The sequence below is a fragment of the Stenella coeruleoalba genome (assembly GCF_951394435.1).
Source record: "Stenella coeruleoalba genome assembly, chromosome: 2".
Lineage (NCBI taxonomy): Eukaryota > Metazoa > Chordata > Mammalia > Artiodactyla > Delphinidae > Stenella > Stenella coeruleoalba.
Window position 1 is genome coordinate 54,070,986 of NC_137147.1, and position 16,802 is coordinate 54,087,787.

Consider the following 16,802-nt stretch of genomic DNA (forward strand, 5'->3'; position numbering starts at 1 on the left):
TCTCTAGTGTGAGAAACTTCTTTAACTTTGACTCCTTTATGTTCCAAATCTAAGTATGTCATCAATTTAGTCAGTCCTGCCATCAGAATACCTTTCAGATCTATTCTTTCAATTCTCACTCTTGTTATACTATTCTTTAGACCTTTACTATCTAGAATCTGGCTCTGAGCCCTGGAGAGTAAGATCACTATATTCTTTCCTATTGAAACTTGCTAGAACCTCACAATCTTTTTCAACACATTGAACAGGCAGACCTTATCTATCCATTAGGCTGGGACATCCTATGAAATCCATTTGCCACAGGAGGCCTTTGGATCAGTGTTTCCATCCAACTATCCCTCTTCTACTAGTTAACTTTTAAAATACACCACCCCCACCCTTGAAAACATTGCTCCAGAATAAATTTCAAACGTATATAACATTTTACTCAAGTACTATTTATTCGGCACCCAGTATAGGCCAAGGCACCCAGTAAATGCATAGAGGTGAACAACTCATTCAAGACTGGTCATACCACACCATTGTCTTCATCTTACATAACATTGTCTCACACATTCCATATTTAATAAGAAAAAAAAAAAGACTATTTGCTAAACCTACAATTCACTTTGAAATCTGTTTATCCCATTGTTGCCCAGAGAAGAGTTTAAGTATGAATTTAGGTATTCTTTTACAGAACACATTATGAGACTTGAATTCATTCTTGTTGATATAGTACTTAAATGATTTTGCCTTCGTTTGATGTATTTAACCTTCTAACCAGCAATGAAATAAGTAGGGTTAGCTTATCTTGGCTCTAAAGATCTCTGTAGTGTTTCTGCCCATCTCTCCTCAACTTCATTTGCTGCTGGGAATAAGTTACCTTTGCACAGAATTTGAGGTTTACAAATGCTTTCTTATACATAATCCCATGTTAATTTTGTACCTCACACCAACTGCAGGATATATGTGAGGTTTAACAAGTAATAGTAAACCTGGGTTCCAAATCCATGCTTTCTGAATCAAAGTCTTATGCTCTTTACCTTCACAATTTCTTGCTTCCCTTTCTTCTCATCTCTCTTCTAGTCGTATCACTGTCTACCTCCCTTAGCACTTTGATATTCACTACTCTTTTTTGCCATGTTTTCTTCTCTTCACGTTACCCTTATTTTCAGATTCTCCTCAGATTACCATATTGTCATTTAAACTTTATTACACAGGCAATACATGTTGCTCATTTCTGAGAAAATAGAAATTGCAGAATAGTGTGCTGAAAATATTAAAATAACTTCTTTACCCCCAGATTACCACCATTAACATGTCGGTGTATATAATTCCAGTTCTGTTTTCTCTGTGTGTATATATTTAACAAATAGAGACACTGTATTTTGTAGTCAGGCTTTTTCCCTTTAACACATTGTGCACATGGCCCTGTGATTAAAATGATTAACATTTTTAGTAAATATATGCTATCAATTCCATTGGGTAAATATGCCATTTAAATTTTTTGCTGTTTATTTTTTAGTTGCAGTGCTGGTGGGGTTACACTTTTATCACTATCACTGCTTGTAAAAAAAAAACAAATTCCTTTATTTCAATTTATTCAAGCCTTCAGCTTTTCTTTAGTTCTTTCCATTAGTGATCAGTCTCCAATTCTTTTTGATTTCTGGGTTGGTAACAGTTCTTGGCAACAGAATGCTAGACTTCTGAGTGCTCAATATCAAGAAGTTATTAATACAGAGAAAAAACTTTTAGGCGTGGGACTCTGTTACATTATGGCTATTTTCTTTATAATAAAAACACACAAATTGTGTGAAGTAAAGTTTCCACATTATTAGTAGCGATATATTTACTGTACTTTTTTCAATGCAAAATTCAAACTATATCTACTGAAAATAAGGGATGATTAAGCTTTAAATAACGTAGTGCTCTTCTTTGGCCTTTGAAATTTATATATTTCAATATATCCAACAATCAATCAATGCAAATTTACTAGGCACATTTGCAATGAAACAAGGGCAGTGGTAAAAATTAATAAAATTTAGAATCTGTAACTATTGTTTCAATAATGAATATCACAAAGGTTGAAGCAAAATTTAATAACGATTTCAGAGTTACAACTGAAGTCAAAAGAATCTAAGCCAGGTGTTGGCAAACTATGCCAGAGGCCTGAGCCAAGAATTTATTTACATTTTTAAAGGGCTGTAAAAAAACAAAAACAAAGAATATGCCAGAATCTGTGGCTTACAAAGCCAAAAATATTGATTTTCTGGTCCTTTACAGAAAATGCTTGCCAATTTTGGACCTAAATTATAGGAACATAATAAAATACATTTAGAAGAAAAGGAATTTTAAAAGTATGTATTTAATTATAAAACAGTGTATATAAACAGAAAAAGTAGCCACATCTTTACTCTCCTTTCAGATTAGCTTCAAACTTTTTTTTTTTTTGCTTTTTTCCTCAGAAATTGCAGATAATACAAAGAATCACAATTTAAAAAGTAGCCAAATATCAATACATTAGAAAACTAGTCAGTGACACAGAAGTGAAAAAGAATGAAGGTAGTTCACAATGGTAATAAAGTTATCTTAAACTACAACATAGAATCACAGAATTTTAGAGCAAAATGGAACCTTAAAAATCATCTAGTCCAGTCCTCACATTTTAGAGATGAGAAAATTGAGGCCTAAATCTGGCAAGTGACTTGCCCAAGGTCACAGAGTGAATTTTCTGTAAAGCTAGAACTATAACCCAGGTCTATTGTTAGGTCAATAGAGATAGGTCAATATTGTATCAAGTATAACAAGTGAAAATGATAGGTCAATATCAGAATACATATTTTCCCCATTTTAACAAATACGGAGTTGGAAAAATAGGACACCTCTCACATATCTACAGAAATAAATCCTTTTATTTTATAACATTCCTTTTCGTTTTTAAGATGCATACAGTACTTGTTGCCCAAGAATTCTGAGAAAAGCTATAGAACACCTGGCACTATATTTGAGAATTACACAACTGGGCAGCAAAATAACACCTTTATAAATGTCAGGACATATAGAAATAAAATTTAGTGTTTGCACACAAAAATAGGGAAATTACATTCAACACGTTTTCTTAAACGTGCATTTAAAATATTTAAATGTTTTCTAAAACTTTGGTCGTCATGCTTTATTATAGCTTGTTAAATTTCACAATTATATAGATGATTAAACCCAAATGGTAAGCAAATATATCACATTAACACAGCAGCAAAAGCAAGCTAATACTGCACAATCATATTAGCAGACTGATTTCAGAAATACATGTTTTTCACAAATAGCACACAAAACTTTGTGATAACATAGTTCAGTGACTTTTCTTCCACTTCATAAAATAAGGCTGAGTAATGAGACATAGCAAAACATGATTACATAATAAACAGTATATTTTTAATTAAAAGTCTAATTGTACATATAGGGCAACAAATTTCAGTTTCTACAAAATAGTGCAAATGAGCAGGACTTTTCTCAAAAATATTAAAATTGGATTCATTCCACATGCCTCAGATTTCATGAATATTAGATTAGATTATTTTAGATTTTTGTGTGATGGGTACAAATGATAGGGTTGATATAGGACAGATGTGTACTCATAGGCTGCAAATAAAAATAGCTATTGACTTAATTTACGGGATGAGAAGTACAGGCACTGAAAATCTAACTTTAAAAAACTTCCATTTGTCATCATGTAAACAGTTTTGTTCATATTTCATCAAAAATTCGTAATTCATTTCAAATTGTCATATCAAGCAATTCTTCTAAACTCTTTTTTATATGTGATGGTTGAGATGCAGCCTGATTTAACAGATTCTGACCCATCTGTGTAAAAAGTGCTTTTGATAATTTAGCTGTGGCTGTGCGTATATTTCCTCCAGCTCCAGGCAGCGAGCCACTATTTGTCATGTTCCCTAAGAGGTGCCATAAAACAACCAACACTTTCTGTTCTGTGGCATGGGGCTTCCTTTGATAAAGTTCCGTAACAATATCTGAAACACAAAAATATGGTAAACAGTGAGGTTAAAAAAAAGAACAAACAAATTCGAGTTCTGAGAATTAAAAAGCATATAAAATAAACGAAGCTTCTTCCCTATGCCATTTGCCCTGAAATGTTTGGTATCTTAAAAAAAAGTAAAGTCAGAAACTTTGCTCCCAAAGATTGGGATCTTCAAGTATTAGAAATCTATATATGACAGGCAAAAGTAGTAAAGACAGAAACCAAACCAAAAATTTATCACAATGTTTTCCAAATGTAGTTAAATCAAGACATATACAGTTTTAACTCATGGACCTTTTATTAAATACACAATTTGAAATAGTAGTTTTCCATCTGTACCAATATTTGATTTTAATGTCTTTTTATTTATCCTGTTTATTTCAACTAACAAGAAGACTAAACACTTACTGGGGAAAAGAGGAATAAAATTCTTTTGAAGAAAATTTTTGGGTAGAAGTCTTAAAAGGTCCTCTTTTGGATCATTATACAATTTATTTCTACTTCTTGGATAATGATACTGAGTTTAGTAGCTATCCTAAAATTGAATTGAAATGTCCATCAGTTTATCCTTAGTCAATAAATTATTTCTTTAGAAATAACAATTTAAAAATATTTACCAGCAAGCTTTTCGGTCATATCCTGTTTTGCCTTTCCATTTAAAAACTGGGCTTTTGTGCAAAATGGCTGTAGAAGTAAGTAATTATCTAAACAAAAAGAATAACACAGAGGCACATGTTTAAAGAGTTACAACATCTTATTTATTTTCCATTACATAGCATTGAAAGGAAAAAAATCCATGTAAGTGAATGCAAATGTGTTAGAAAGATTTAATCTACATAAACACTTTTTTAAATTCTCTACAAACCTTAACAGAGTAATATTCTTACAGCAAATGAGAAATAAAAATAGCTCACAGAATATTAAAGGAGCTGTCATACAGTATAAAAAAGAAAAAGAACTGCCCATCTCCTAGGCATCTTATTCCAAATGATAGTACATAGGTTTATCAAAAAAAAAAAAAAAAAAGAATTGAAATTTTGGGGATAGTTTTTACCTTTACTGATTTTTTTCAAATCTCTAATTTCATAGTTTCACAGGAAGTTGCAAAGACAGTACAGAGAGGTCTTGTGTACTTTCACCCAAATGTTACATCTTACATGATTATAGTACACATCAAAACAAGGAATCTGACATTGGTACAATATGTGTATATAATTCTAAGTCATTTTATCACATGTATAGATTTGTGAAACTATCAGTACAATTAAGATACAGAACTATTCTATCACCCCAAAGATCTACAGTCACATCTAGCCACTCCTCCTAAACTGCCCTTAAACCCTGATAACCACTAATTTGTTATCCATCTCTGCAAATTTGTCATTTTGAGAAAGTTATACACATGGAATCCTACAGCATGTGACCTTTTGGCACTGGCTTTTTTTCACTCAGCATAATGACCTTGAGATCCATCCAAACTGTTTCATGTATCAATAATTCATTCCTTTTTATTGCTAACTAATATTTTATCGTATGGATGTATCAGTTTTTTTCACCATTAACACACTGAATTATATCTAGTTTTTTGCTACTACAAACAAAGCTGCTATGAACAATCATGTGCAGGTTTTTCCATGGACATAGGATTTCATTTCTCTGGGATAAAGGCCTAAAACACAACTGATGGGTAAGTGCATCCTTAGTTTTTTAAGAAACAGCCAAACAATTTTCTAGAGTGGCTATGCCATTTTATTTACATTCTCACCACCAACGTAAGAGATCCAGTTTCTTTGCAACCTTGTTAGCATTTGGTGTTGTCACTATTTTGAATTTTAGCTGTTCTAATACTTGCTGTGGACTGAATGTTTGCATCCCCGCCCAAATTTATATGTTGAAACCCAATCCCCAGTGTGATGGTGTTTGGAGGTGGGGCTTTTGGGAGGTAATAAGGTCATGAAGGTGGCACCCTCACGAATGGGATTAGTGCCTTTATAAAAGAGACCCCAAAGAGCTCCCTTGCCGCTTCCACCACGTGAGGACACAGCCAGAAGATGGCTATTTATAAACCAGGAAGAGGGCCCTCACTCAACACCAAATCTGCTGGTGCCTTGATCTTGGACTTCCCAGGCTCCAGAACTGTGAGAAATAAGTGTTTGTTGTTTTTAAGGCACCCAGGCTGTGGTAGTTTGTTTTAACTACCCGAACAGACTAATGTAATGATTACTTGTGTAATGATTATGGTCTTAATTTGTATTTGCATTTCCCTAATGACTGGGGATGTTAAACATCTTTTCATGTGTTTATTTGCCATCCGTATAAGTGTTTCTTCACATCTTTTGCCCATCTTCTAATTAGATTTTTTTTTTAATGTTGAGTTTTAAGACTTCTTTATTATTTATTTATTTATTTATTTATTTATCGGCCAGGCCATACCGTACGGCTTGCAGGATCTTAGTTCCCCAACCAGGGATCAAACCCAGGCCCCCTTACAGTGGAAGCCCGGAGTCCTAACCACTGGATCGCCACGGAATTCCCAAGAGTTTTTTATATATTCTAGATATGCGTATTTATCAGATATGTGGTTTGCAAATATTTCCTCCAAATCTGCAGTTTGTCTGGGAGGATAATTGGGATGATGACATAGAGGATGACTTGTCCAATTAGTTACGAGCTACACTATAGAAATATGGTTCTAAGATGGAGACCTCATAGCATCCAGAACAAGTATGAAGCAACCTAAACTTGAATTGTTTACTAACTTCTAAGACAGAGAGCCCAGGATGGGACACTTAAAAAATATGTTTATTTCATTATCTGCTTGGATATATTTTTGTTTTTGTAACACAAAAATAAATATTTTCATGTAAAAAAAATAAGGTCTTTTGCAAAGTAAATGTTTTACATTTTGATGAAATCCAATTTATAGACTTTTTTTGGATCATACTTTTTTCTTTTTTTTCACCAAGCACAGGTCCTAAGGATTTTCTCATGTGTTCTGAAAGTCTTACAGTTAAATTTTACATTTAAATCTGTGATCCATTTTGAGTTAATTTTGTATCAGATACGAAGTTGAGGTAGAAAATAAGAATTGAAAAAGTCAAAAAGAAGGGAAGAGAAAGTCAATTTAATGGGATGGTATTTAATCACTAAAAATAATTAAAACTTTTACTGAGAAAATAAAAAAAATTCTGTCACAACATGAATTGACAAAAATTTAACAGCTAGGTTTTCAGCATTAAAAAAATTTGTAGAATCAGAAAATACGAAAGTAAAGCCAAAATAATTTGAATGCCAAAGTAAGATTTCTTACCTACATGCTGACTCAGTGCCTGAACAACATTTGTGGCAGCAGCATAGATGCCTGGATTCTTGGAATTCAGATTGTTATCTACTATTGCTGGGATGAGCATGTTGATTATAGGAGATAAGTTGTCTCTAAGCAAAGGAATCATTTTGTGCATTGTTTCTAGAGCCACCAGGTTTACTTTACTATTGGAATCATGAAGTCGAGATTTAAAAGCATCAAAGATCTGGAAGTAAATTGGTAAATTATTTAAAGTGAAATAATGTTGATATCTATTATATTTAAATTCCTTATGACATTTCATAGTATCCATCCTACTAAAGGAGAAATGTACTATTTAAAAACACACACACATCTTACTTAACTTGAACTTAGATAATAGGAACTTTATAAAAATGTTGATGCTAAATCTAAGTGTCCAGTCTTCTTATAGCAAAAAGAGAAGGCTTCAAACATCACCTAAAAAGACATCCTACTAAATTAAGGTTGAGAAATTTGGTTCAGTACACAGATAACTGATTTACTATAAATGTGATAAAAATGCTGTTTTCTGAAATGTACAGGTTTAGCTAACTTTAAAAACTTAAGAAAAGTTTCTATTCTTTTCTCTATTTGTAACAGAAGTAGACATGTCCGTTTTACTACAGAGATTTAATCTAGTTTCAGTTTAGGTTTCTCATGAGAATTTTAGATGCAATTTCAGAGTTAAGTTTTTATTATTACCTCTTAACCTGAGTACTTAAACAATTGTTCCTTGCTCTTTTAATTCTTAGCTTTCATAACTTCAAGATATAATAAAGTGAATGCTAAGCAATTCTTTACCTATATCAGGTGAGGGAAGAGCTATTCTGTGAAACCAAGACTATTAACTAATAATTCCTGATATATATAGATATAGATATATGAAAATTACTCAACAGATATCAGAAAATGTAACTTTCTGATTCCCATGACATGGTAACATGGTTCTTTTCTTCTGAAAATTAAGAGACACGACCACTAGAATAGAGTTGTTATAGTATGTTTGCCAAGTTTAATGAACCTAATACAAATTTAAAATGGAATTTAATGAATAAATTACTAATGGGATTAACTGAACTAAACTCTGATGAAGCATAAGTAATCTATACTCTGGTACCACTAACATTTATTAATTTACTACTGTCTCCCTTTCTATTGCTTCTTGTCTTCCTATACAAATTATAAAATATAAATATATATTTATAAATATATATTAACATAATATATAAAAATTAGCATACGCAGATTTCTAACCTACATATGAAAACTTTTATTAACTATTCCTTAGTAATATCAACTCTCTTAAATGCCCTGGTTTTTAAAATATTTATTGATTAACTCAGCAATTTTTTTTTTTTTGGGTCATACCTCATGGCTTGCGGGGAATCTCAGTTCCCCGGCCAGGGACTGAACTCAGGCCATGGCAGTGAAAGCCCGGAATAATGACCATTAGGCCAACAAGGAACTCCCTCATTCAACATATATTTACTGAATGCCAGGTTCTAAGAGCTCTGAGAATACAGAGCTTTCAAGGAGTTACCATCTAGTGGGATGAGTCAAACAAATAAACCTATTTTCTTACCTTTTTCCTCAATTACTTTCAATTGTTCTAGAATGCTTTTAACATTGCAAAACCTAAGCAGTGCATTCTTTTCACTAAGTTTAACACTTTACAGTAATATATATATAATATTAAGAAAAAGGGCAATTTTTTATGCTAATGAACCTTATTAACCACAGATTGAAAATGAAAATTAATTTTGACAGTCCTTACCTTCACAATGTTTCCAACAACAAGCTCTTGATTGTTCTCAGTATCTGATAAAAGCTGCTTAATCCCATTAATACGATCACGAAAGTCTTTTGCATTTAATAAACCTGTTATGACTTTAATGTACTCAGCACTTTCTAAGGAATTGCGGGGAACTGATTTTCTGGTGATTTCACGAATTTCAGTTACCTCTCTAAAGTGAAAGAAAGGTAAAACACAAACACAATGAATAATTCTCATCATGTATTCATTTTTGAAAAATTCAAAAAATGACTTAACCCATAGCCACGATACCTGTGTTGGGGGTCCCTAATATCTCCCCTGGGTTTGGTGATTTTCTGGGAGAACTCAGGATTCAGCACGTAGCTTTACTCATGGTTAAGATTTATTACAGCAGAAGGATATAAAGCAAAATCAGCAAAGGGAAAAGGTGCATGGGGTAAAAGTCTGAAGGAAACTAGATGGAAACTTCCAAGAGTCCTTTCCCTGTGGAGTCACACAGTATAAACTTAATTCTTCCAGCAACAAACTGTGACAACACATATGAAATGTTTTCTACCAAAGAAGCTTATTAGAGGCTCTGTGCCCAGGATTTTTATGGGTAGTTGGTCATGGGTGGTCCTCTGCCTTGGACATACCAAAATTCTAGACTCCCAGAAGGAAAGCAGGTCTTCAGCTTTAACCATACTGTTTGCCTAAATAATAGAGGCACAGTAAATTACTCTTATCAAGTTAAAGAATGGGGGGGAAATCCTCCTGAAATTCTAGTTTCCAGATGCTAGCCAAAGGCTAACCTCACAAGCTGGCCTTTCCAAGGATACCAGTCTCAGGCCCGATATGTCAATCCTTTTCTGAAAAATAGCCATGTGGATATGCCTGGGAAAATTAGAATCTCAAGACCAGTGGGATTTACTATTTCAATGACTTAGTATTAGTAACAATACATTAAAAGAATTATAGACAATGACCCAAATAGGATTCATCCCAGGGATGCAAGGATGGTTCCACATCCACCAGTCAATCAATATAATATATCACATTAACAACATGAAGGATAAAAATCATATGATCATTTCAATAGATGCAGAAAAAGCATCTGGAAAATTCAACTTCCATTCACGATAAAAACTCTCTACAATTTGGGTATAGAGGGAACATACCTCAAGATAATAAAGGACATATATGACAAGCCCACAACATCATACAACAGTGAAGGGTTGAAAGCTTTTCCTTTAATCTCAGGAACAAAACAGGGATGCCTACTCTTTCCATTCTTATTCAACATAGTATTGGAAATCCAAGCCAGAGCAATTAATCAAGAAAAAGAAATAAAAGGCATCCAAATTGGAAAGAAAGAAGTAAAATTATCTCTATTTCCAGATGTTATAATATTTTATATAAAAAAACTCTAAAGATGTCACCAAAAAATGTTAGAACTAATGAAAAATTCAGTAAGGTTGCAGGATACAAAATTCACATATAAAAATCAGTTGCATTTCTATATACTAACAACCAACTATCTGAAAAAGAAATTAAGAAAACCATCTCATTTATAAATGCATCAAAAAGAATAAAATACCTAGAAATAAATTTAACCAAGGAGGTGAAAAAGCTCCACACTCAAAATGAAAGAAATTGAAGAAGACACAAATAAATGGAAGACATTCCATGCTCATGGATTGGAAGAATTAAGATTATTAAAATGACCATACTACTCAAGGCAATTTACAGATTCAATGCAATCCCTATTGAAATAACAAAATTAGAACAAATAATTCTAAAGTTTGAATGGAACCACTAAAGCCCAATTAGCTAAAGCAATCTTGAGAAAGAACAAAACTGGAAGCATCACATTTCCTGATTTCAAACTATATTGCAAAGCTGTAGTAATCAAAACAGTACGGTACTAGTTTAAGAGAGACCCATAGATCAATGGAACAAAGTAGAGCCTAGAAATAAACACACAATTAATTTATGATATATGGTCAATTAATTTATGATAAAGGAACCAAGAATATACAACGGGAAAGCATAGTCTTTTAAATGGTGCTGGGAAAACCAAACAGCCACATGCAAAACAGTGAAACTGGACCCCTATTTTACACCATACACAAAAATCAACCCAAATGGGTTAAAGACTTGAATGTAAGACCTGAAACCATAAAACTCCTAGTAGAAAACATAGAGGATAAGCTCCTTGACATCAGTCTTGACAATGATTTTTTGGATTTTACAACAAAAGTAAGGCAACAAAAGTAAAAACAAACAACTGGGACTACATCAAACTAAAAAGCTTCTGCGCAGCAAAAGAAACCATCAACAAAATTAAAAGGCAACTTACAGAATGGGAGAAAATATTTGCAAATTATATATCTGATAAGGGGCTAATATCCGAAGTATAAGAGGCACTCATACAATTCAATGGCAAAAAAACAAACAACCTGATTAAAAAATAGGCAGAGGAACTGAGTAGACATTTTTCCAAAGAAGACACAAATGCCCAACATGTACATGAAAAGGTGCTCAACATCATTAATCATCAGGGCAATGCAATCAAAACCACAGTGAGATATTATCTCACACCTGCTGGAATGGCTACTATCAAAAAGACAAGAAATAACAAGTATTGGTGAGGATGTGGAGAAAAGGGAACCCTGTGCACTCTTGGTGGGAATGTAAATTGGTGCAGCCACTATGGAGAATAGTATGGAGGTTCCTCAAAAAAATTAAAAATAGAACTACCATGAAGAACTCCAAGTGCAGGAAAGGGAGTGAGGCAGCCATTCACTGTTTTGGAAAATAACAACTGGGTGAAGAGGCCTCTAACTATGCCTCACCAGGGTCTTTAAAAAAAAAAAAACTACCATATAATTCAGGAACTCCGTTTCTGATTAATATAACCTAAGGAAATGAAATCACTATCTCTAAAATATATCTGCATCCTCATGTTCACTGCAGCATTATTTACCATAGCCAAGACATGGAAACAACCTAAGTGTCCACTGACAGATGAATGAATAAAGAAAATGTGGTATATACATATACATTCAGCCCTAGAAAGCAAGGACGTCTTGCTGCTTGTGACAACATGAATAGATCTTGAGGGCATTATGCTAAGCGAAATAAGTCAGAGATAGATAAATACTGTATGATCTCACTTAAACCTAAAAAACCAAACTCATAGATACAGAGAACAGATTGGTGGTTGCCAGAGGCAGGGGTTAAAGGGTGGGCAAAATGGGTGAAGGGACTCAAAAGATAAAAATTTCCAGTTGTAAGATAAATGAGTTCTGGAGATGTAAAGTACAGTATGGATAGTGTAGATTTGGAAGTTGCTAAGAGAGTAGGTCTTAAAATTTCTCAGGGAAAGAAAAAGAAATTGTTAACTATCTGAGGTGACGGATGTTAACTAAATTTATTATTGTGGTAATCATTTCACAATATATTTACATATTAAATCATGCTGTATACCTTAAACTAATACAATGTTATTTTTCAATTGTATCGCAATAAAATTGGGGGAAAAAAGAATGAATGAAAATAGTTCATGGCAACATTATTAATTATACAATGTATAGACTATTCAAAGCAAATATTACAATAATGTATTGTGGGGATTATAGTATGTAGAAGTTAAATGCATGACAAAAATAGCATAAAAGGGGCTTCCCTGGTGGCACAGTGGTTGAGAGTTGCCTGCTGATGCAGGGGACATGGGTTCGTGCCCTGGTCTGGGAAGATCCCACATGCCGTGGAGCGGCTGGGCTCATGAGCCATGGCCGCTGAGCCTGCGTGTCTGGAGCAACGGGAGATGCCACAACAGTGAGAGGCCCACATACCGCAAAAAAAAAAAAAAAAAAAAAAAGATGATAGGCTTAAACCCAACCATATGAACGATAACATCAAATATAAATGGTCAAACATCCCAATTAAAAGGCAGAGATTGTTAGACTGGATACAAAAGCAAGACCTAATCACATACGATCTACAAAAAACATACTTTGAAAAATTTATTCTGAAACTTGATAACTGGGGATTTATAGCCAAGATTGAGAGGGTCAGTGGATGGAAGATTACTAAGAGTAGACATCAAGAGTAGGGGGTTTCTTACTAAGCTGGTCTAACAAGATTTTTGCTGAAGACAAGCCAGATACTTATATATCAAAGATGGAGGATGAGGAACTTGCTCAGATATCAAGGGTGATAAGTATGAAGGGGTAGAAGGAAATGACTTAGCAGGATTCTTAACTAAGACTAGCTTAGGCAGGCCAAGGACATGGCCCAAGGATGAGGCCTGGTGTAAAAGAGGGCTCAGAGGAGGCTGTCTAAAGTTTGTCAAAGAGAGACTCTTTGTCAAATAAGAAACCAGTTTACACCTACATGGAAAATAACAAGTATTGATGAGGGTGTGGTGAAATTGGAACCCTCTTACTATTGCTGGTGGGACTGTAAAATGGAGCCACTTTGGAAAACAGTCTGACAGTTCTTCAAAAGTTTAAACACAGTTATCTTACTACCCAGCAATTCCACTCCTTATACCCAAGAGAATTGCAAACATGTCCACAACAAAACCCAAATATCCATCAACTAATGAATGGATAAACAAAATGTAGTGTATCCATACAATGGAATATTATCTAGTTGTAAAAACGAATGAGGTACTGATATATGCTACAACTTGGATAAAGCTTAAAAACATAATGCCAAGTCTAAGGAATCAGTCACAAAAGACCACGTATCATATGATTCCATCTGTATGAAATGCCCAGAATATGCAAATCCACAGAAACAGAAGGCATATTGCCTAGGGCTTGGAATGGGGGGGTTGCAGGGAAATGATAGTGACTATTAATGAGCATGGGATTTCTTTTAGAGGTGATGAAAATGTTCTAAAATTAACTGTAATGATGGCTGCACAACTCAGTGAATATACAAAAAACATTAAATTGTATGCTTTAAATAGGTGAATTATGTGTTATATGACTTACATCTCCACAACACTGTTATTAAAAAAAAAAGACATATCATGTAAACACTATTACAATAAAATGGTTAATACTAGACAGAGTAGACTTCAGGAAAAAGTGAGAGACTTCATAAGGATAAAAAGGTCGTTTCATCAAAAAGTCACAACTATCCTAAATACCTGAACATAAGCACATTGCATCAAAATACATAAAGCAAAAAATGACAGAACTTAAAGTATAAATAAAAAAATCCACTACAGTTGGAGATATTAATACTCCTATCTTAGCAATTAATAGAACAAGTAGACAGAAAATCAGTTAGGGTATAGAAGACTTGAACAACAGCTACAGAAGGCCACACCCCATGCAGAGAAAACCCAGCACAGAGGAACTGAGGCCTTGGACATGGAGGTGAAGATGCCATGAGAGAAGAAGGGAGCTAAAGTGCAGTGAGAAAAGTGGCCAACTGAGGAAAAGCAGGACCCTAGGAGGCAAGAAATGGGGCAAAAAGGGCCCGCAGACTAATGAAGTCAATCAGACTGAGAAGGGTATTGAGGAGGAGAAAAGAGCTGAGGTGGCAGGTGAAATGAGCCCCTCATTGGTAAGGTCCTGGAAGTAGGCCCTATTTACTGCATGAAGAAGTCAGCGATTTCCTCTAGAGTCCTCATAAATTAAATAATAATTCATTCTAAAATAATTAAAAGAAACATAAATACACATCTTCTCTCACATTTTGTTTTGAAACTTTTGCCCCAAAGTGGTTTGGTCCTTCCAAGCTATAGAATAACGTGGCATACACAGTCTCTGCTCTGGAAGCAACCTAGTTCCTATAGTATATTATTTCCTCTAAAGAACTCTTTTAACATTTCTTGCAGAGCAAGTCTAATGGAAACAAATTCCCTCATTTTTCGTCTAAGCAAGCCTTTGTTTCTCCCACACTTTTTTTTCTTCCAATTTTATTGAGATATAATTGATATACAGCACTGTGCAAGTTTAAGGTATACAGCATAATGATTTGATTTGCATATCTCATGAAGTGATTATCACAATAAGTTTAGTTGCACCTAAAGAAACAGAAAAAAATGTTTTTAATAAATAAGTTTTCTCCTTGTGATTTACTTTCCTCCTTGTGACTTACTCCTCTTAGGATTTACTTTCATATATAACGTACAGCAGCATTAATTATATTTATCATGTTGTACATTACACGTCCCTCTGTGAAGTACACTTTGAATAACAAAGTTCCAAAATTCCATGGATTTTTATTTTTTGTAAAATTTATTATCCAAAGACACACAAATATAGAAAATATGAAAGATACCTATGTATCTACTCATATAATTTTTAAAGTAATGTTTAAAATATATTTTAAAATATACCAGAGATCATAATAATTCTGAAAGATTTTTATAAGTTATATAATCAATCTATTAAATATTGCTAAATAGCTTAAACAGGTTATGCAATTACATATACAATTATATTTATAATAATTTTAAGAGTAGTTTTTTTTCCTAGTTGGTGATATTATGTGATTGGTTAAATTCTTTTTTTTTATTTTAAATTTTTATTACATTATAGTTGATTTACAATGTTGCATTAATTTCTGCTGTACAGCAAAATTTATCAGTTATATATATACATATATCCACTCTTTTCACTTACTTTTTTTTTCTCCTTTTTCTATTTTTATTTTTTTGAATTTTATTTTTCATACAGCAGGTTCTTTTTGGTTATCTATTTTATACATATTACTGTATATGTCAATCCCAATCTCCCAACTCATCCCACCACCACCCCCCCGTTAAATTCTTTTAATGTTTGTATTTTCTCAAGTGTTTTTCCCCCTTAACCATAATTATGTATTACTTTTATAATCAAGGGGGGAAGTAAAGCCTATAAATTGAAAAAAATTAATCAGAGTTGTCCAACACTGGTCAACTATTGACAAGTTCAATAACACTAAAGTTTTACTAATGTTTAGCTCATGTAAAAGCAAGTTGCTGTGAATATACAATTACCTTATTAAATCTAACTACCTCACACTTTCTAAATCCTTACCAACTTTTAAAACTCCATTAAATTTTGACAAATACCCCGGGATAGTTCATGAAAACATTTAAATAGACTATCATCACTATTAGGGAGTAATTTCTGTAATAATGTGGACAAGCAAACGCTTCTACCTTTCAGCTGAATTGAAAGCATCTCTAGAAACAGATGATGACCTTGTATTTCCAACACTGCCAGTATGAGATCGTCTTCCTTTTGCTGAAGGAGTATCTAGTGGTATCTCTCCCAAACCCTATAAGAAAGGCAGTGTAATAAAAGTCTTAAAACTTGTAAAGTGAAAGAATGTGTACAATGGAATTTTCATAGCAGTCACTGTTGATCTCTTATGGTTGAAAGCATTTTAATAATCTGCTATACTTGTGCTTTAAAGGGTTTCAGATATGTAAACTATCTTGTAATTAGTAGTAAATTAACAAAATATGTACCCAACTACTAGGAAATGATACTGGCTTGGTAAAACTGTTTAAATACAAAACTTAACATCTATGTTTTGTAACTACTCTTCTTCAAGCTTAAAATCTATACAGAAAATATGAACACATTATATAAACAATGAATTCCTATGCAACACTAGTATGAAAATAAACATTTCGAAAGAACTATTTAAAACCTCTTTTTTTTTCCTGATACCTGTACTTGAAATAACTCACA

The 16,802-nt window shown here is 33.3% G+C and overlaps 1 protein-coding gene across 3 annotated transcripts in view; it reads right to left on the minus strand.

Annotated features, from left to right (window-relative positions):
- Positions 1-2,225: 2,225 nt before the first annotated feature.
- The window catches only part of TOGARAM1 (TOG array regulator of axonemal microtubules 1), an 81,469-nt gene continuing 66,892 nt past the window's right edge, over positions 2,226-16,802 (minus strand). For all 3 annotated transcript variants that reach the window (XM_079909287.1, XM_079909285.1, XM_079909286.1), the window contains 5 exons: positions 16,265-16,383; positions 9,115-9,304; positions 7,326-7,545; positions 4,633-4,719; positions 2,226-4,007 (listed from right to left, as the gene is read on the minus strand). In XM_079909287.1, the coding sequence (XP_079765413.1) occupies positions 3,754-4,007; positions 4,633-4,719; positions 7,326-7,545; positions 9,115-9,304; positions 16,265-16,383 (870 nt within the window). In that variant the 3' untranslated portion in view covers positions 2,226-3,753. The remainder of the gene's footprint in view (positions 4,008-4,632; positions 4,720-7,325; positions 7,546-9,114; positions 9,305-16,264; positions 16,384-16,802) is intronic.